Source organism: Mustela lutreola, chromosome 15 (genome assembly GCF_030435805.1).
Source record: "Mustela lutreola isolate mMusLut2 chromosome 15, mMusLut2.pri, whole genome shotgun sequence".
NCBI classification, from domain to species: Eukaryota; Metazoa; Chordata; class Mammalia; order Carnivora; family Mustelidae; genus Mustela; species Mustela lutreola.
Window position 1 is genome coordinate 46603497 of NC_081304.1, and position 21041 is coordinate 46624537.

At 37.2% G+C, this 21041-nt stretch overlaps 1 protein-coding gene across 1 annotated transcript; it reads right to left on the reverse strand.

Annotated features, from left to right (window-relative positions):
* Positions 1–6912: 6912 nt before the first annotated feature.
* Positions 6913–7842, reverse strand: LOC131816658 (olfactory receptor 1A1-like). Its single transcript, XM_059149582.1, has one exon. The coding sequence runs from the start codon at positions 7840–7842 to the stop codon at positions 6913–6915; it is 930 nt and encodes a 309-aa protein (XP_059005565.1).
* Between the last annotated feature and the right edge of the window lie 13199 nt (positions 7843–21041).

Here is a 21041-nt window from a genome sequence, read left to right on the forward strand (position 1 = left end):
TCTTTCTTCTTTTGACCTTTGGCTTTGTTCTTCTTTTTCCAGCTCCTTTTGGTGAAAGGTTAGGTAGTTATTTGATATTTTCCTTGCTTCTTGAGGTAGGCCTGTATTGCTATATTTTCCCTCTTAGAACACATTTTGCTGCATCTCAAAGATTTAGGACTATTGTGTCGTGTTGTTTTCTTTTCTTTTCTTTTCTTTTTTTTTTAAATTTGTCTCCATGTATTTTTTGATTTCCTGTTTGATTTTTTTGTTGACCCATACATTGTTTAGTAGTATGCTTTTTTAAGCTTCTATCTATTTGGAATTTTTTTGTGAATGCTTTTTAGTGTTGTACTTTTGTGATCAGCAAATATTCATGATATGATTTTAATCCTTTTGAATTTGTGAGACTTGTGTTGTGGCTTAACATGATCTTCTCTGGAGTATGTCCCATGTACATTTGAAAGTAATGTAAGAAGGGTGTTAAAGTTTCCTGCTATTATTGTATTACTGTCAAATTTGTTCTGTATGTTTTTTAATACTTGTTTTATATATTTTGGTTCTTCCATGTTGGGTGCATAAATATTTACAATTGTTATGTCTTCTTGTTTGATTTTTTCCCTTTATCATTATGCAGTGTCTCTCTATGTCTCTTGTTATTTTTATTTTGTTTTGTTTTATTTTAAAAATTTATTTATTTATTTACTTGACAGAGTGATACAGAGAGCATGCATGGGGTGAAGGTGCAAAGGGAGAGGGAGAGGGAGGCTACCCTGAGCTGGAAGCCCAATGTGGAACTTGATCCTAGGATCCTGAGATCATGACCTTAGCCAAAGGCAGATGCTTAGCTGGTTGAGACACTCAGGCACCCCTAAGGTCTTTAAAGTCTATTTTGTCCAATATATGTATTAACATTCTTTTTGCTTTCATTTGAATGGTAAATATTTTTCCATACTTTCACTTTCAAGTTGCATGTGTCTTTAAGTCTGAAGTGCATCTCTTGTAGGCAGCATAAAGGATGAAACTTGGTTTTTAATCTATTCAGTCACCCTATGTATTTTGATTGGAGTATTTAGTCCATTTACATTATCAATAGATATATACTTATTGCCATTTTGTTGCTTGTTTTGTAGTTGTTTTTGTAGTTCTTCTTTGTTTCTTTCTTTTCTTGCTCTCTTCCTTAGTGGGGTTTCATGGCTTTCTTAGTGATATGTTTGGATCCCATTCTCTTTATTTTTTGTGTATCTATTGTAGGTTTTTGATTTGTGGTCACCATTCATTCATATATAGCTTCTTATGTATATTACAGCCGATAGTAAATTGATGGTTGCTTAAATTTGAGCCCTTTGTAAAAGCTCTATGTTTTTACTGCCCCTTCATGTTTTATGTATATGATGTCAGACTACTTTCTTTAATTTTGTGAATATTTTGGCTGATTTTTATAGATTTAATTGCTTTTGTTGTTTAACCTCCATACTGGTTTTATAACGGATCAATCTATCAAACTTTCATTATGTTTGAGTTTACCTGTGAAATTTTCCCTTTATAATTTTCTTACTGATGATTATGGCCTTTTCTTTTCACTCAAAGAATTCTCTTTAACTTTTCTTGTAAGGCTGGGTCAGTGGTGATGAATGCCTTTAACTTTTGTTTGTCTTGGAAACACCTTTCCTTCTATTCTGAATGATGATGTTGATGGATAGAGTATTTTTGGTTGCATGTTTTTTTCCTTTTGGAACTTTGAGTGTATCATGCCATTTTCCTCTGGCCTGAAAAGTGTTTGCTGAGAAATCAGCTCGAATTGATTGGGTTTCCCCTGTATGTAACTGTTCTCTGCCCCCCCCCCCAGCCCCGCCCTCCCACTGCTTTTAAAATTCTCTCTTTGTCACTACTTTTTGCCAGTTTAATTATGTATCTTGATATGGACCTCTTTTGGTTGATTTCCTTGGGGCCTTTCTGTGTCTCCTGGATTTAGATGTCTGTTTCCTTCCCCAGAATAGGGAAATTTTTAGCTATTACTTCTTCAAATAAATTTTCTGCCCCCTTTACTCTCTCTTCCTTCTGTGATCCCTATAGGGTGAATGTTATTATGCTTGATGATGCAGGGTTTCGTTAACCTGTTCTCATTATTTTATTATTTTTTTTCTCTATTTGCTGTTAAGGTTGGTTGCTTCCATTGTTTTGTCTTTCAGCTTATTGATCCATCTTTCTGCCTCCTCTAATCTGCTATCAGTTCCCTCTGGTGAATTTTTAATTTCAGTTATTGAGTTCTTCATCTCTGATAGATTCTTCTTGATATGTCCTTTTTGTTGATAATCCCACTGAGATCCTCCTCTCTTTTCTCATGTCCAGTGAGTATGTTTATGACCATTACTTGAATTTGTTATCACACATATTTCTCATCTCCATTTCATTTAGCTCTTTTGCTGTGGTTTTGCCCTGCTCTCCCCCTCCCTGCACCCCATTTGAGACAATTTCCTCTTTCTCCTCATTTGTCTAACTCTCTGTGTTTGTGTTCATGTATTAGGAAAGTCAGCCATATGTCCTGATCTTGAAAGTAGTGGCCTTATGAAGAAGAGATCCTGTGGTCCTCTGTAATACAATGTACCCTTTTTACCAGAACCAGATACTTCAAGTGTGTCTCCTCTGTAGGTTGTTTCTGCCTTACTGTTGTGGCTGAATCATGTTTTTCTCCAGTTCTGTCAGCTGCAATGATCAACTTTGTCACTATGAGCAGGGTTTTGTCCCTGTGCTGTTAAGTGATGAGTCAGGGGCCTCAGGACCTCATGGACCCCAATCCATCTATTGGGGCTTCAGTGAACCCAAACTGGAGGGCTCTCTTCCAGTGTTGACTCTTGAAACATTTTTGCTGGTGGTCAGAACTGGCAGTCAGATCAGGTGTCTGTCCCATTTCATCTGCTGGGGCTACAGGTAAACTGGTGTATGTGGGTGTCTTCCCTTCTCCCCAGGGAAGCAGTCATTTTGGAGTGATGCTTGTCCTTGCTGGGACTGCTTGTAGGATTTGTCTTTCCAGAACCATTTTGGAGGGATGCCTGCCAAATGGGGTGTGTTCAGTTGGGTAGATTAATAGAACAGAGGGGCAGAGCACAGGGTGTTACCAAGGTAGGTGAAGGGTGTTTGCACTGGTTCCTCCAAGTGTCTGGCTATCTAGACTGGGGGAAGGGGAGAAAAATGATGCCTACCAGGTTTTTGTTCTTGGCGAAGTCTCCTAAATGTCCCTGCCCCTCCACCAATGTTCTGAGATTAATAAATAAATTTCCTTCACATATACCCCCAGGCACTTTTCAGACTGCTGCTTCTATGCTGTATCTTGGTGGAGTAGTTAATTATGCTGGGCCTTTAAATGTGGGCAATCAGTTTCCTATCATCCTTATGCTCTCACATAACCAAGCCTGATGATTTTCAAAATGCCTGGCTCTATACCCTACTGGCTGTAAAAACTCTGAGAAGTTAAACCTTACAGTTTTCAAAGCCAAATGTTATCAGAGCTCATTGATCCAGTGTAGGTCTCCCTTGTCTGGGGTGCCTGATATAGGGTCTGCTCCTCTTCTTTCTCTGTGCTTGTGGTGTCCCTCCTGCTTGTGGTTAGTGTTGCTGGGAGTTCGGTTCCTGACCCCATCTCCACCCCTTTTACCCTTCTTGATGTGTCCTTCTCAATAAGATTAACTGTGGAAAGTCTGTTTTGCCAGTCTTTAAGTCATATTCTGGGTTGGTTGCACTGATGTGGCTGTTATTTAGGAGTATCTGTGGGACAAGAAGAGATTAGATTCTCTTACTCCACCAACTTTTCAGAAGTCTCTGCTTTTTTTTTTTCTTATTGTATTTTTATTGCATCTACATATTCCTGGAAACTTTTTTGTTCAGCTATTATAACCTTATAAAAGGGTATCAATAATAATAATTAAGGATTTACTTTTTTGTTGTTGTTGCTTAGGTCTATGGGCTTATTATAAAGGATAGAAACATACAGTCAGATGTAGAGGTACAATGTTAAGGTCCAGAAGTGTCCCAAGGACAGTACCCCATAGAGGTGGGGTGTGCTACATCATTGAGGCCCATGGAAACTTTCATCAACCTGGAAAGTCTTCTAAACTGGTTCTTTAAGAGTGTTTATATAATAGAGTTCAACTTCCAGCAAACTCTCCCTGCCCCAAGGACTGGTGGGTGGGGTTGGAAGATCTAATGCTACAATCTCTTGTTTTTTTCTAATGACAAGTCTCATCCTTAGGAAGGGATTTATATTTTTAAATGTTATTATGTTACTTGGAATCAGTAAAATTATCGCCTGTCTCTATGAGCCATTCAGAAAAAGGAATTTCTCTACTGGCTGGAGAGATAACCCAATTACCAAGGATATTTAGTTGCTTTCACACAACATGCTTTCCTTAGAACCATGTTTAGAACTATGTCTGGGGTGACTTTTGTATGCCCAATAAGAGAGATGAACAGAAATCATAACAACCAAAATAATAATGATAATAATAATGTTGATGATGATGATAATAATAATAATAAAGGCAATATTATTGTGGATAGAGATCCCTCAGGAATGAAGGTTTGGGTCATCTCAGCAGGTGAAGACCAAGTGGCAGCTGTTTAACAGCTCTCTCAGAGACACAAACATCAGACATGTGGTCAGCCTCTTCTGAGCTCCCAGGTTGTGGTGATGCCACCTTTCCTTTTGTACCTAGGGGAAGCGATTTTTTACTGCAGTTAATAATCTCTGCATTACCTTCACATACATCTTTCTCCTACAGTCTTTCAAGACAAACCTCTGTATCTATTTCTTTGTATTACATCTTCTTGGTTTTTAAAAAAACAGATGTGATTTGTATTTCCTGAATGGGCCTAAACTGACCCAAACTGACACCACATATGTACTGTAGTCTTTTCCAGACTTAGCCAACCCCTGGATATTAGTATGTGAAGTAACTGAAATTATAGTGCTAAATTTATTCCAGAACAGCTTGTTTGACAGAATCAAAGGGAAATGTCTGAGACAATAACTTGACGTACAGATGCAGAGATTTTTATTTGCATTACAAACATAAATGTAGATACTTATGTTTACTGTAGGATACAATAAAGGAGATTAACTTCCCTTCTCCAAAATAAATAGAGGAATAATGTGAGACTGATATAGAGCAGCTAAGTGGTATGGAGTTCTCCTAAAAGCCTACATTTTCTTCTTCTGTATACTACTCTTTGGCACTTTGACTATGGGAAATATTTGAAATATCTCAGACCATTTGGCCTTCTTGAGCTTACCCACAACAGCGAAATTAACCTTGTTGCATTTATTATTTAAACATACTATTGCAGGGTTCCTATATTCATTTCATACAAATTTATTAAATAATTACCATATGTCAGCACTGTCTCAGTACCAAATACACAACAGTGAACAAAATAGATCCCATACTCTCATACTCTCATGGGGGAGAGACAGGCAATAACATTTATAGAACATTTTTTTGGCCAACCTTGAAAATTCCCTACATGAAATACCTCCATTTACTCCATTTTGGTCAATCATTCACACAGATTCCTACACACATGTAATCAAATCCTTTTTGGTTGAAAAGAAGATAATTGGGATAGTTCTCATCCTTGGTGTTTTAGAGACCCAGAAAGCATTAAATGGTGAATGATGTCATCTTCCAACATCCAAATTCTTCCAATATGGACAACTAGCTGACAAAGTGAATTATCTACAGAAAATAATAATTTTATATTTTCACTGACAGTTAAATAGTAAACAATAAAACAGCTTGCACAGTGTTTTAAGATACACTCAATTCACCTCTTACAAATGTTACCCTGTTTGGAAATATGATATTTAGGGACAATCACTTATATATTATTAATATTTTGAGATAGTTTTATAATTTCCTCATGAATTGAATCAAATCAAAGATTGTGGGTTTTCTTGGTGGGTATTTAGTGACCTGCAGGATTAATTATCTCTGTTTAGGAACTATCACCTACATGTCAGAGCTGATCATCCAGAATCAAAGTCTCATCTTCTCTGGGCCATACTGGAGAAATGAGTTTTCAATATTCCTCTTTTTTATTTTTCATTTGGAACCCCAATTATTAATAGGGATGAATAACTTTATGATAATAACTTTATTTCATGCTATTATTAAATTAGAATATTTATTATGTTAAGATGCAATATCTCCACTAGTGGGTGTCATTTTGGTAAATTCTAGGGAGAATCTAGGGAGAATCTTATGATCTTTAGAAACAGTCTAGTTTAAGCAACAATCCATAAGAACAAAATATCTACCCAGATCATTTCCTTTAAAGATTTTACTGGATGGGTAAATAAAGTCTAATCTGACTAGGTCTAGCATTGTCAGATTAAATTTGGAGAATAGTATTTTTATTTGTACAAGTCACTTTCCACCATAAATCTTTGGGAACACTTTATATGACCAAGACTATGAGAAGTACAGTGATGTTTTAAGGCAGTACTTGCCTTCAGAGGTGTGTAAGTACTGTAGGGGTAATTAGCAAATAGTAATAGTAAAAAAAAAATTGACATTTAAATAACAATTTATAGCCTTTAAATCATAGATTATTGTGATCCTCCACCCTGTGACCAAAGTGGGGCAGATACTATTACTCCTAATATATTCATGTAGAAGCAGAGCTTTAGACCTTCTCAATTTTATTCTGGTTATCAGTAGCTTTTCTGGGTCATGAATCCAATATTCCTGTGCTGCCAAAAGGACAACAATATGTAAAAATGATAACTTCATAAGAGATATAAGATTTCAGAGAAGAGGAATTATTAGCTAGGAAAAACAAAGTTGGCTTAGTGGTAGAGGAGGACATTGGAACTGGATTTTCAAGAGTATTCTAATTGATGGGTCCAATTGACTCTCTAATATGACTTCACATTGGTTATGAGGAGAGTGTTTTGCTGAAGAGCTTCCCCAGGGCAGCCTTCATGTCTCTGTTTCTCAGACTATAGATGAAAGGATTTAACATTGGGGTCACTGTCATGTACATCACAGTTATTACTGCATCCTTCAGGCTGTAACTAGACAGAGGACGGAAATACATGCCCATGACTGTCCCATAATACAGAGAAACAACTGTGATGTGGGAACCACAGGTTGAGAAGGCTTTGAGCACACCCTTAGTGGATGGAACCCGTAAAACTGTGGAAAAGACATGAATATAGGAGATGATGATGCACAGTAATGGCACGGAGAAAACACCAGCCCCTATGTACATCACTTTCACATTAAAATGGATGTCAGAGCAAGAGAGTTTGAGCAAAGGGATAGTGTCACAGTAGAAGTTGGCTACTTCCTTGTTGCCACAGAAAGACAGACCAGCTGTGAGCAGAGTGTGGGGGAGGGCATTGGCATTTCCAACCACCCAAGACCCAACAACTAGGAAGACACATGTCCGAAGGCTCATAATTGTTGTGTAATGAAGTGGGCGGCTGATGGCCACAGCACGATCATATGCCATTGCAGCCAGGATATAGCTATCTGTGTTACCCAAGGCAATCATAAAATACAACTGTGTTAGGCATCCTCCAAAGGAGATGGCTTTGCTGCCTAAGACATGGTTGGCTAGCATTTTAGGGATGGTTACAGAGGAGAAGAGGATGTCAACAAAGGAGAGATTGGCAAGGAAAAAATACATGGGGTTGTGAAGGCGAATGTCAGAGTGAATGGCCAAGATGATGAGCAGGTTTCCAATCAATGTGATGGGATAAATGAACAGGAAGAGGATGAAGAAGAAGTCTTCCTGGTCCTGCTGACCAGTAACTCCCAGGAGGATGAATTCCAAGGTAGAGGATTGGTTGTCTTCTCTCATGGCTCCTTTGTTAAGAAAGGGGAGAGGAATCCAGAAATATTAGCAAAGTTACTGTGATGATCTTCCTTATCCATTGGTTTTGGTTCAAGTGACCAGCAATCTCTATGAAGCTTTTACTGAATCCAGGGATAGCCAACATTTTGGGCAATTATCCTTGCTCATCAGTGGGTCTGATCAACAATTAGCACTTAACAAAATGTCTAAGAAGTGAGCAATCTGTGAATCAAAGATGCCCACCCTTCTCCATCCCAGAACCATCCCTCATACACCTAGGATTTAGTCAATTAAGCAATATTTTTTTTTTATTGTATGTGCTAGATACTTTGCTAGGCTTATGGAAAAAATATGTGTAAAATACAATTTTTAGTCCACTGATTCAACATGTTAGACATAGTCTTTGCTCTCAGGGACTTTACAATGTAATGGAAAAACCAAACGTCATGTTGCCAATTTTATTACACTTGACAAGGAAAGGGTAGCATTTTGGAATATCTGACAAAATACGCCCGTGCAAAGGATATGTTATTGCAAGGACAAACCATGAACTTGGGAGTTGTCCAGATGACCAAACTAATAGTGACCCCAGGCCCAGGAAATAGCAGGTGTCTACAGTGACACTGGATGATTGTAAGACACTAGGATCGCTGGATTTATGTCCTAGTAATAACAAGCCTAGGGAATTTCCTCCCCAAATGTCCCTTTTTCTAAGAATTTCACCACCTCTTTTGATAGGGTGTACCACTTTGGAGAACTCTCTAATATCAATAATCACACAGCTTTCTCCTCTCTTTCTTTATTATTTATTTTGTTGAGTCATCCAACTCCCTAGTCATTTTAGCTTGTGCTATGAAAACTCTGGGGTCTATGTCTGTATGCTTGAGCTCTCTTTCCCATATTTCTTCATGCAGCTATCTTGCTAACGTGTCTGTCCAAACACTATAATCTACACTCTACACTCCAACCTAAGTGTTTGCAAGCTTATTTGAAAATGAAAACCATACTTTGTTTGCTTCAATAACCCCAGAGAGACTGTTGTTCGAGAATTGTATGTACTCAGAATTTCTTGGGTTAAATCCAGGTTTCTATTTTGGGCTCCCCACATGTGGGAGGTTCAGAAGCATACTTAACGCAGTATATACCTCATTTTTATATCTGATCTTCTTGATTGTTCATTTAAAATAATGCTTTCATAACTCAACCTTTCTACTTATGATTTTGGAACTCTAGCTTAGATTGTCATCATTTCCTGCTTGAAATATTATAATGTTCCCATAACTGCTTGCATACAGAGTCTCTCCTCTTTGAGTCACTTGCATTCTGCAGCATACTAGTGATGACAGAGACTGCTAGCTGTCATCCAAATCCCTGTTGTTCTCTTCTTCCTGGACACACAGTTAAATTACATTTCCCAGTCTCCCTTGCACTGATGTGTGTTCATGTGCCTGAGTTTTGCCTGGTCCATCCTAACCCATGTGTTCCGATTCTGGGCTTCCTCCAACTAGATTTCCACGGAGGCTGAATGTGCTGGAGGAGTCCCATGGGAGAATGAGCCTATGTCCCTAGCTCTCCATATCCAGTTGAACCATGAATCACCAGGATACCCACAGGAAGTATTACATAGGACAGAAATAGGCTTTATTCTGTTTAAGTTGTTATACATTTTGTGATCTATTTGTTATTATAGTTTTGTGATCTATTTTGTGATCTATTTGTTATTGTAGTTATTGTAATGAATTACTTGGGATATCCCAAGTAATTCATTAATTTTTCTAAGGAGCAATACTGAATATTCAATACTCAATAGTAAGTACTGAATACTGCATACTCAATAATTAATTCAATCTATATTTAATTCAAGCACTAATTCTCCATGTCTCCTGTAGTACCTGTGTGAATTATATATTGGGCACAGAGATGCAGTTCTCATATTTTCTCCAAATATGATATATTTAAAATAATCTCTATAACAAAAGAAACTTATTTTTCTCTTTTGAAATGACTTTCCCTACTGGGTTTGTAGAGTTCAAAAAAGTTAAGGTGCTAAGAGACTATGAATAGTTCATGTGGTCTGTAATGTTTCAGAAGTAGGGCTTTTGGCAACCTGGAGGATTAGGCTAATGTTGACAAGTCCCTCCAATTAAAACACATAGAATTTCTAGATAATCTTTAAAACTTAAAAAAATGCATATAACTAAACCTAAAGGAGAGTAATGGAAATACCTAGGTATGAGAAATAAGAAGAAAACTCAGAAAAAGTGTTGTAAGCCATAGCTGATGCTGGTCTTGAGAACTTGGGTTATGGAGCCAAGGTTGGAATCCTAATGTTGTTAGTACATCTATTTGTGACTTTTGCAATTCAGTTCATCATTCTTGGTCTGAAAAAATGACAAAAATAATTCTACTTACCTTGGAGGTTTTGCGGAGGGTCAAAGGAAATAATTCAGGTAGTACAGTTGCTGGCTATCTATCCTTGATTTGTCACTGTATAAAGACTCGGCTTCTCCAACATTCACAGCTCCTACTGAGGTGTCAGCTCAAATGCTGTCAAAAAGAGTTTTGGTCCTGTGGCCTTCCCCCCTCTTCTATGAATGGGAAGTTCACAGCCAGTTGCTGTAGCACTTGTTAACAGTCCCCCTGGGGGGCAGGCATGCTACAGAAAGGGCCATGAGTAGGTCTGGAGAGGAGGTCTCTGATCCTCTGGACCTGAGGTGAAGGAGCTAGGACTGGGATGGTTTGGAAAGAAGATCCCTGAGTTTCCTAATCATGGAGCCGAAAGGGTGGGGCAGGAAGATGAGGCCTCTAGTTTCCTCCTCGGGAAGAAGGTGGTCATAGAATAGAGAAAATTAGGAGCTATTTGCCGGAGTATAAGATCTCTTTAAACATGTCTCCCTCAGGTCTTCATCCTGGCCATAGTCAGAGTAATTGTTGAGACTCATTACACACTCTTACAGCTGTGCCCTGAGGAGACAATGGTCCTCAAGAGTAATCTTTCCCAGAGTTCTTTTCTAGAAGAAAGGATGGAAGAGTGTTTCCCAGAGAGTGTGTCTCCAGGGTCCAAGCCCTGAGCTGACCTCTTCTAGGTACTTTGCTGGAATCTGGGCCCTTGTCCTTTGCTTCAGCACAGATTGGAATGTCTCCTTGGGTGCTGCAAAGACTGTGGTACAACTGAGGGAAAAAATAGTCAACAAAATGAAACAACAATGTATTTCATATTGCAAACCATATATTTGGCAAGGAGTTAATATCCAAAATGCTTGTAGACCATATATTTGGGTTCTTTAAATGTTTGTTAAAATTCACCAGTGAAGCTCTCAGGTCCAGGGATTTTCTTTGTTGGGCAATTTTTGATTACCAATGTATTCTCCTTACTAGTTCAGGTCTATTTAGATTGTTTCTTCATGATTTAGTCTTGGTAGGTGGTGTGTTTCTAGGAATTGTGCATATTAATTGTTGATAATGATCTTCTATTATTTTTTTTATTTCTGTAGAATTGGTTGTAATGTCTCCACTTTCATTTGTGATTGTAGTAATTTGAGGCTTCTTTTCCTCCTTAGTGCATCCATCCAATTTTTTGTCAAGTTGGATGACCTTTTTGAATAACCAACTTTAGGTCTTATTGATTTTTTCCATTGTTTTTCTATTTTCTGTTTCATTTTTCTCTTTTCTAACTTTTATATTTCCCTCTTTTGCTAGCTTTGAGTTTTGATGTGAGCCCATTCCTATTTTTTTTTAAGATTTTATTTATTTATTTATTTGACAGAGAGAGAGATCACAAGTAGGCAGAGAGGCAAGCAGAGAGAGAGAGAGAGAGAGAGAGGAGGAGGAAGCAGGCTCCCTGCTGAGCAGAGAGCCCGATGTGGGACTCCATCCCAGGACCCTGAGATCATGACCTGAGCCAAAGGCAGCGGCTTAACCCACTGAGCCATCCAGGTGCCCCCATTCCTATTTTTTAATGTAATCATTTGGGGTATTCATTTCCCCTTTAGCACTGCTTTTGCTGCATCCCATAAGTTTTGATATGTTGTGTTTTTTCTTTCATTTGTCTCTAAGTATTTTCTAATTTTCCTTGTGATTGGTTCTTTGATCCATGGTTGTTTAAAAGTCTGGTTTAAAATTTCTACAAATTTTGTGAAGTTTCCAGTTTTTGTTATGTGATTGTTTTCTAATTTTATCTCATTGTGATCCAGAAAGATAGTTTGTATATCTATTTAAAAAATATATTGAGACTTATTTGTAGCCCAAAGTATAGTCTATTCTGGAAAATGGCCCAGGGGATCTTGAGAAGAATGTGTATGTTTTTGTTGTTGAGTGGAGTGTTCAGTATATGTCTGTTAGATCTAGTTGGTTATTGCATTAACTTATCTCTTTTCTTACTCATCTTTAGTCTGACTGCTCTATTCATTATTGTGAATGAGTATGGAATCTCCAAGTACTATTATAGTACTGTTTAATACTCCTTTCCTTTCTGTCACTTATGGTTAGCACATATTTTGATGGTCTGTCAGTGCTACATAAATATTTATAATCGTTTTATCTTGTATTAAATCTTTTATCGATATATAATGTCCATTTTTGTCACTTGTAACATTTTTTATTTCAAGTGAGTTTTCTCTGATGTTAGTATGGCTTCTCCTACTCTCTTTTGTTACTATTTGCTTGGAATAATTTTTTCCATCTTCTTACTTTCAACTTGTTTATATCTTTAGACCTCAAGCAAGTCTCTTTTAGTCAGCATATAGTTGGATCATGTGTTCTTGTCCATTCTTCCAGTCTCTTTTGACTGGATAATTTTATCCACTTACATTTAAAGTAATTATTGATAAGGAGGGACTTGCTTTGTGCTATTTATTTGATTATTTCCAATAACATTTTTGTCTGTCATTTCTGGCATTCCTACCTTCTTCTGTGTTTATTTGGCTTTTTTGTAGTAAAAAGGTTCAAATTCCTCCTTAATTTTCTTTGTGTATATTCTATAGCTACTTTATTTTATTTTATTTTTATTTTTATTTATTTATTTATTTTTAATTTTTTAAATTTATTTTCAGCATAACGGTATTGTTTTTGTACCACACCCAGTGCTCCATGCAATCCGTGCCCTCTATAATACCCACCACCTGGTACCCCAACTTCCCACCCCCTGCCCCTTTAAAACCCTCAGATTGTGGAACGCCTGGGTGGCTCAGTTGGTTAAGCAGCTGCCTTCGGCTCAGGTCATGATCCCAGCGTCCTGGGATCGAGTCCCACATCGGGCTCCTTGCTCGGCAGGGAGCCTGCTTCTCCCTCTGTCTCTGCCTGCCATTCTGTCTGCTTGTGCTCACTCTCTCCCTCTCTCTCTCTCTGACAAATAAATAAAAATCTAAAAAAAAAAAAAAACCCTCAGATTGTTTTTCAGAGTCCATAGTCTCTCATGGTTCACCTCCCCTTCCAATTTCCCCCAACTCCCTTCTCCTCTCTATCTCCCCATGTCCTCCATTCTTTTTGTTATGCTCCACAAATAAGTGAAACCATATGATAATTGACTCTCTCTGCTTGACTTATTTCACTCAGCATAATCTCTTCCAGTCCCGTCCATGTTGCTACAAAAGTTGGGTATTCATCCTTTCTGATGGAGGCATAATACTCCATAGTGTATATGGACCACATCTTCCTTATCCATTCATCCGTTGAAGAGCATCTTGGTTCTCTCCACAGTTTGACGACCTTGGCCATTGCTGCTATAAACATTGGGGTACAGATGACCCTTCTTTTCACTACATCTGTATAAGATACCTGGGAATAAACTTAACCAAAGAGGTAAAGGATCTGTACTTGAGGAACTACAGAATACTCATGAAAGAAATTGAAGAAGACACAAAAAGATGGAAAGCCATTCCATGCTCTTGGATCGGAAGAATAAACATTGTTAAAATCTCTATACTGCCTAGAGCAATCTATACTTTTAATGCTATTCCAATCAAAATTCCACCGGTATTCTTCAAAGAGCTGGAGCAAATAATCCAGAAATTTGTATGGAATCAGAAGAGACCCCGAATCACTAAAGAAATGTTGAAAAACAAAAATAAAATGGGGGGCATCATGTTACCTGATTTCAAGCTTTTCTAAAAAGCTGTGATCACCAAGACAGCATGGTACTGGCATAAAAACAGACACATAGACCAGTGGAACAGAGTAGAGAGCCCAGATATGGACCCTCAACTCTATGGTCAATTAATCTTCGACAAAACAGGAAAAAATATACAGTGGAAAAAAGACAGTCTCTTCAATAAATGGTGCTGGGAAAACTGGACAGCTATAAGTAGAAGATTGAAACTCGACCATTCTCTTACACCATAAAGAAAGATAAACTCAAAATGGATAAAAGACCTCAATGTGAGACAGAAATCCATCAGAATCCTAGAGGAGAACAGAGGCAGTAATCTCTTTGATATCAGCCACAGCAACTTCTTTCAAGATATGTCTCCAAAGGCAAAGGAAACAAAAACGAAAATGAACTTTTGGGACTTCATCAAAATCAAAAGCTCCTGCACAGCAAAGGAAACAGTGAAGAAAACAAAGAGGCAACCCATGGAATGGGAGAAAATATTTGCAAATGACAGTACAGACAAAACGTTGATATTTTTATTTATTTTATTTTTTTAAATATAGCTACTTTATTTTTTAAAATATTTATTTATTTATTTTTTGAGAGACAGAAAGAGAGAGAGAGGGGTTGGGGGGAAGGTCATAGGTAGAGAATCATCAAGCAGACTCCCTGCTGAACATGTAACCTGACACAGGAGTTAGTCTTATGACCTATGACAGTTTGAACTGAGTTGGAACCAAGAGGCAAATGATTAACTGATTGAGCTACCCAGGCACCCCTTTATAGCTATTTTCTTTATAATTATCATGGGGATTATGTTTAACATCCTATTGCTTTAACATTCTCATTTGAATTTATGGCAGCTTAACTTCATAACAAAGTACTCTGCTCTTTTACAACTGGATCTCCATTCTTTTTCAGTTGTTGATGACACGAAATTACATCTTTGTACATGTGTGCTCAAGAACATAAACTGAAAATTTTTTAAAATCCATTAGTCTCCTAAATTATGTAGATTACAGTATTTGGATTTATAAACAAAAATTACAATAATGTCAGCTTTTAAATGAATTGTTTTTTTCTTTAAATACATTAGTCCTTTAAATCATATACAAAGCAAAAAGTGTAGTTACAAACCATTCTTATAATAACACTTGCTTTTCTAATTGCCCATGCACTTACTTTTACTGAGATCTTTATTTCTCTATCCAGGTTTGAGGTGTTGTCTAGTATCCTTTTATTTCAAATTGTAGGACTCCCTAGGTATTATTGGCAGGGTAGGTCTGTGGTCACAAACTTTCTCAGCTTTAGTTTATCTGGGTATAACTTGCTTTCTCCGTTTGAAGGATGACTTTGCTGGATATTGAATACTTGGTTGACAATTACTTTCTTTTCCTTTTTTTTTCTTTCCATGTTTAAATTTATTTATTTATTTATTTACATTAAAAATTTTGTTTTAGTTTATTTCTTTTCAGTTTTGCAGAATTCATTGTTTACCACACCCAGTGATCCATGCAATATGTGCCCTCCATAATACCCATCACCAGGCTCAGCCAACCTGTCACCCCACTCCCCTCCCAAACCCTCAGTTTGTTTCTCAGAGTCCACAGTCTCTCATAGTTCATCTCCCACTCCAATTTCCCCCAACTCCCTTCCCTCCATCTTCCTCATGTCCTCCTTGTAACATGGAGGACAATTACTTTCTTTGAGTATTTTGAATGTACAGGCCTACTGTCTCCTGGCCTCCAAAATTTTTAATGAGAAATCTTCTGATAAGGTTATTACAGATCTCTTGTATGTGATGATTTGCTTCTCTCTTGCTGCTTGTGAGATTCACTCTTTGTCTTTTGAAAGTTTGATTACAAGGTGTCTTCCTCTGGATCTCTGAGCTCATCTTACTCAAGGTTCATTGAGCTTCTTGGATGTTTATATTCATGGATTTCATCCAATTTGGGAAGTTGTCTGCCATTATTTTTTCAATATCCTTTCTGCCCTATACCTTTCTTTTCTTTTTGTGGGACTTCCATAATGTGAATATTTGTTCATTTGTTAGTATTCCATAGGTTCGTTAGCCTCTGCTTGCTGTTTTTCAATCCTTTTTCTTTCTGCTCCTCAGCTTCAATAATTTCCATTGTCCTGTATTTAACTTCACTGAGTCTTTCTTCTGCCTGCTTAAATCTTTCTTCTGCCTGCTTAGTATTCTTCTAGTGAGTTTTTAGTTTCAGTTATTGTACTTTTTCAGCTCCAGGATGTTTTTTTATTTTCTTTTCAGATTTTCTGTCTCTTTATTCATATTTCCATTATTTAGATGCCATTTTCTTGACTTTATCCACACTTTCCTTAAATTATTTGATCATTTTTGAGATCATTGTTTTGAAGTTTTAAAAAATATATACCTGCCATGTCTTTTACAGAGATAGCTTCTGTTCAATTATTTTTTTTCTTTCAAATGAGCTATGTTTTTCCATTTTTTGTATTCTTTTTGATTTCTTTTTTTGTTCTATGTTAGACATTTGAATCTAATCATGCAGTAACTCTATAAATTGGATTGTTCCCCTTCTTCAAGATTTGCTGCCTTTTGCAATTGTTTTTGTTTGTTGTTTTCATTTTTTTGTTGTTGTTAAGGCTATCTATTTACCAAGAATCAGCCTGAGATATAAACAATATTTTCTTATTTTTTTCTAAACTTCCCTTCAAAATGCACAATAGTTTTCTAATTTTTTCTGTATATACTGTAGTTTTTGAGTGTCCTAGTCTTTAATGTCTGCCTCCTGAAAAGGTAAAACCAAGAACTGAATGGGAGAAAAAAAAGGGCACTAGCTCTTTAAAATTCCCTGGAAGTCACATCAGTCAGAGGGGAAGGGTCTATCAACAATAGGGGGACCTGCTAATAATGGCTACCTGTTTCTTTGTCTGCACCTCTGTGATCAGAAGCTAAAATCAGCTGTGATCACAGATCCTCAATATCTTGAGGACAGGGTTTTTTTTTTTCCTATGCTGTCTTTCACGAGCTATGTGTAAACTGCTCCAGGAATGCATGCACAGCTGTTTGTCATGCACATATTGTTGAAGGTAAGGGATAGGACTCTGCTAAGAGCTAAGATCTGAGATTGACCATAGTTATTGTCCAAATCTTCTCCAAATTTGCAGCCTTCAACAGATTGCAGAGTTCTAAAATAGTTATATCAGAAAGATTCTGACAGGGTAATTTTTGTTTACGTGGGGAGTCAAATTCCTGGTGCATCCTACTCTACCACCTTCCCTCACACAAGCCCCTCCCCCCGTTTTAAGGTTTATAAAATTTATTTGTTTGAGAGAGAGATAGAGAGACAGAGGGAGCATGAGCAGTGGGAGGGGCAGGGGGGAAGGGAATAGAACCAGCAGACTCCCCACTGAGTGAGGAGCCCTATGCAGGGAATCTCAGGAGGATCTCAGGACCCCAAGATTGTGACCTGGGCCGAAATCAGATGCTTAACCAAATGATCCACCCAGGTGGCCTCCTCTCACACAAATTTTAAAAACATCTTTCATTGAATATTATATTGTTTTTTTAATTACATATTATTGAATATATTCTTCATGTTTTAGTTTTTGTCCCAATGACTTATTTTATAACTGGAAGCTTGTACCTCTTAATCCCCTTTATCTACTATATATATATATCCCCCCAGACCTTCCCCTCAGGCAACCACCAGTTTGCTCCCTATGAGTCTATTTATTTATTTTGTTTTTTAGATTCCACATATAAATGAAATAATGTTATTTGTCTTTTTCTAGCTGACTTATTTCACTTAGCATGATACCCTCTAGATCCATCCATGTTGTTGCGAATGACCAGATTTCATTTTTTTAAATTAAATTTATTTATTTTCAGCATAACCATATTCATTATTTTTCCCCACACCCAGTCCTCCATGCAATCAGTGCCCTCTATAATACCCACCACCTGGTACCCCAACCTCCCACCCCCCCGCCACTTCCAACCCCTCAGACTGTTTTTCAGAGTCCATAGTCAACGTGGCAGGATACAAAGTCAATGTGCAGAAATCAGTGGCTTTCTTATACACTAACAATGAAAATACAGAAAGGAAAATTAGAGAATTGATTCCATTTACTATAGCACCAAGAACCATAAGATATCTGGGAATAAACCTAACCAAAGAGGTAAAGGATCTGTACTTGAGGAACTACAGAATACTCATGAAAGAAATTGAAGAAGACACAAAAAGATGGAAAGCCATTCCATGCTCTTGGATCGGAAGAATAAACATTGTTAAAATGCCTATACTGCCTAGAGCAATCTATACTTTTAATGTCATTCTGATCAAAATTCCACCAGTATTCTTCAAAGAGCTGGAGCAAATAATCCAGAAATTTGTATGGAATCAGAAGAGACCCCGAATCGCTAAGGAAATGTTGAAAAATCGCTAAGGGGAATCACGTTACCTGATTTCAAGCTTTTTACAAAGCTGTGGTTATGAAGGCAGCATGGTACTGGCATAAAAACAGACACATAGACCAGTGGAACAGAGTAGAGAGCCCAGATATGGACCCTCAACTCTATGGTCAATTAATCTTCGACAAAACAGGAAAAAATATACAGTGGGAAAAAGACGGTCTCTTCAATAAATGGTGCAGGGAAAACTGGACAGCTGTATGTAGAAGATTGAAACTCAACCATTCTCTAACACCATACACAAAGATAAACTCAAAATGGATGAAAGACCTCAACGTGAGACAGGAATCCATCAGAATCCTAGAGGAGAACATAGGCAGTAACCTATTTGATATCAGCCACAGCAACTTCTTTCAAGATATGTCTCCAAAAGCAAAGGAAGCAAAAGCAAAAATAAACTTTTGGGACTTCATCAAAATCAAAAGCTTCTGCACAGCAAAGAAAACAGTCAAAAAAACAAAGAGGCAAACCACAGAATGGGAGAAGATATTTGCAAATGACAGTACAGACAAAAGGTTGATTGCCAGGATCTATAATGAACTCCTCAAACTCAACACACACAAAACAGACAAGCATATCAAAAAATGGGCAGAAGATATGAACAGACACTTCTCCAATGAAGACATACAAATGGCTATCAGACACATGAAAAAATGTTCATCATCACTAGCCTTCAGGGAGATTCAAATTAAAACCACATTGAGATATCACCTTACACCAGTTAGAATGGCCAAAATTAGCAAGACAGGAAACAACATGTGTTGGAGGGGATGTGGAGAAAGGGAAACCCTCTTTCACTGTTGGTGGGAATGCAAGTTGGTGCAACCTCTTTGGAGAACAGTGTCGAGATTCCTCAAGAAATTAAAAATAGAACTTCCCTATGACCCTGCCATTGCACTCCTGGGTATTTACCCCCAAAATACAGATGTCGTGAAAAGAAGGGCCATCTGTACCCCAATGTTTATAGCAGCAATGGCCATGGTCGCCAAAGTATGGAAAGAACCAAGATGCCCTTCAACAGACGAATGGATAAGGAAAATGTGGTCCGTATACACTCTGGAGTATTATGCCTCCATCAGAAAAGATGACTACCCAACTTTTGTAGCAACATGGACGGGACTGGAGGAGATTATGCTGAGTGAAATAAGTCAAGCAGAGAGAGTCAATTATCATATGGTTTCACTTATTTGTGGAGGTGAATCATGAGAGACTATGAATATTATATTGTATACATTTTCCTGTTACTAAATGTTCTTCAAACATGATTATAATGATGCATGGTTTTCTCTTCCTTTTGTTAAGGCAGACACCCCTTTACCATTCCCTATTGTACTCTTTAGTCACTCTGAGCCACTCTCAGTGCCCTGAAGATACCATGCTTTCCTTTGATTTAGCTCAGATGTAACATGAGATTTAAGCTGCCCCAACCAACAAAACTGAATTAAATACATCTTCAAATGACTTCCGTGGCATCTTATTTTTATTCTAAAAGAGATTACAAATATATATTTAATTTTTAGTCTGCCTCTACTACCCTTTGAAGCAACAAAGATATAATGGTGAAAGAGTTAGAAAATATACTTCCATGGAATAAAAATTACAATGAATAAATAAATAGGCAAGATAATCTTAACATGTAAGTAGTGCCATGAGGTTAACCAGCATGACAATATTATAGAGAGTAATGGCTTCTTCAAATAGAGACATTAAGATAAAACTCTTTGCTGAGAAGATGTTAGAGCCAAGACTTAAAACTGAGACTTCTAGTAATTTTGTGGAAATTGCATTGTATATATTTTTAGTTTTTGGAGGGATAGAATGTTTATGAAATAAATTTTTCCCAGCTAAGAACTTGGTATGTCTTTACATTTTCATATCTTGATTGATTTTCTTGAATAAAAACTTAATGTTTTTTTCATACTAGTTTTATACTTGACTTGTTGCATATATTCTTAAGTATTTTACAGTTTTGCTATTGCTGTTGCTGCTTGGCTTTTATACTTTTACTTCTAGCTTGTTCTTGATAGAATGAAGAAAATCCATTTTTACTTACATCTCTTGTATCTTTCCTTCTTTTTATAAATAATCTTTGTTTACCCAGATATTTATAGCATTCCTGGTACTTAGTTCACAGTATATTGGTTGAAAGAATGAACATCTTAGTATAAATACTGGTAATGGGATCTGTTCTTCCTCATGGCAAAGCTTCTCTATGGGGGTTTAGAAAGAAGGTTTGCACTCACCCAGGAAGTGAGAAGGAGGAATCAGATTGATGTGGTTGGTGGATGACATGATGTGAGATTTTGGAGTTCAAGAAAAGAGGACTTTTTTTACTTTCAAGTTTTTATTTAAATTCAATTTAATTAATATATAATGTAGTATTATTTTCAGGAGTAAGATTTAGTGATTCATTAGTTACATATAACATGCAGTGCTTATCACAAAAGTGCCCTCCTTAATGCCCATCACCCAGTTATCCCATTCTCCCACCCACCTCTCTTCCAGCAACCCTTAGTTTGTTCTTTATGGTTAAGAGTCTTTAATGGTTTGCCTCCCTCTCTGTTTTTATCTTATTTTATTTTTCTTTTCCTTCCCCTGTGTTCATCTGTTTTGTTTCTTAATTCCACATATAAGTGAAATCATATGAGATGTGTCTTCCTC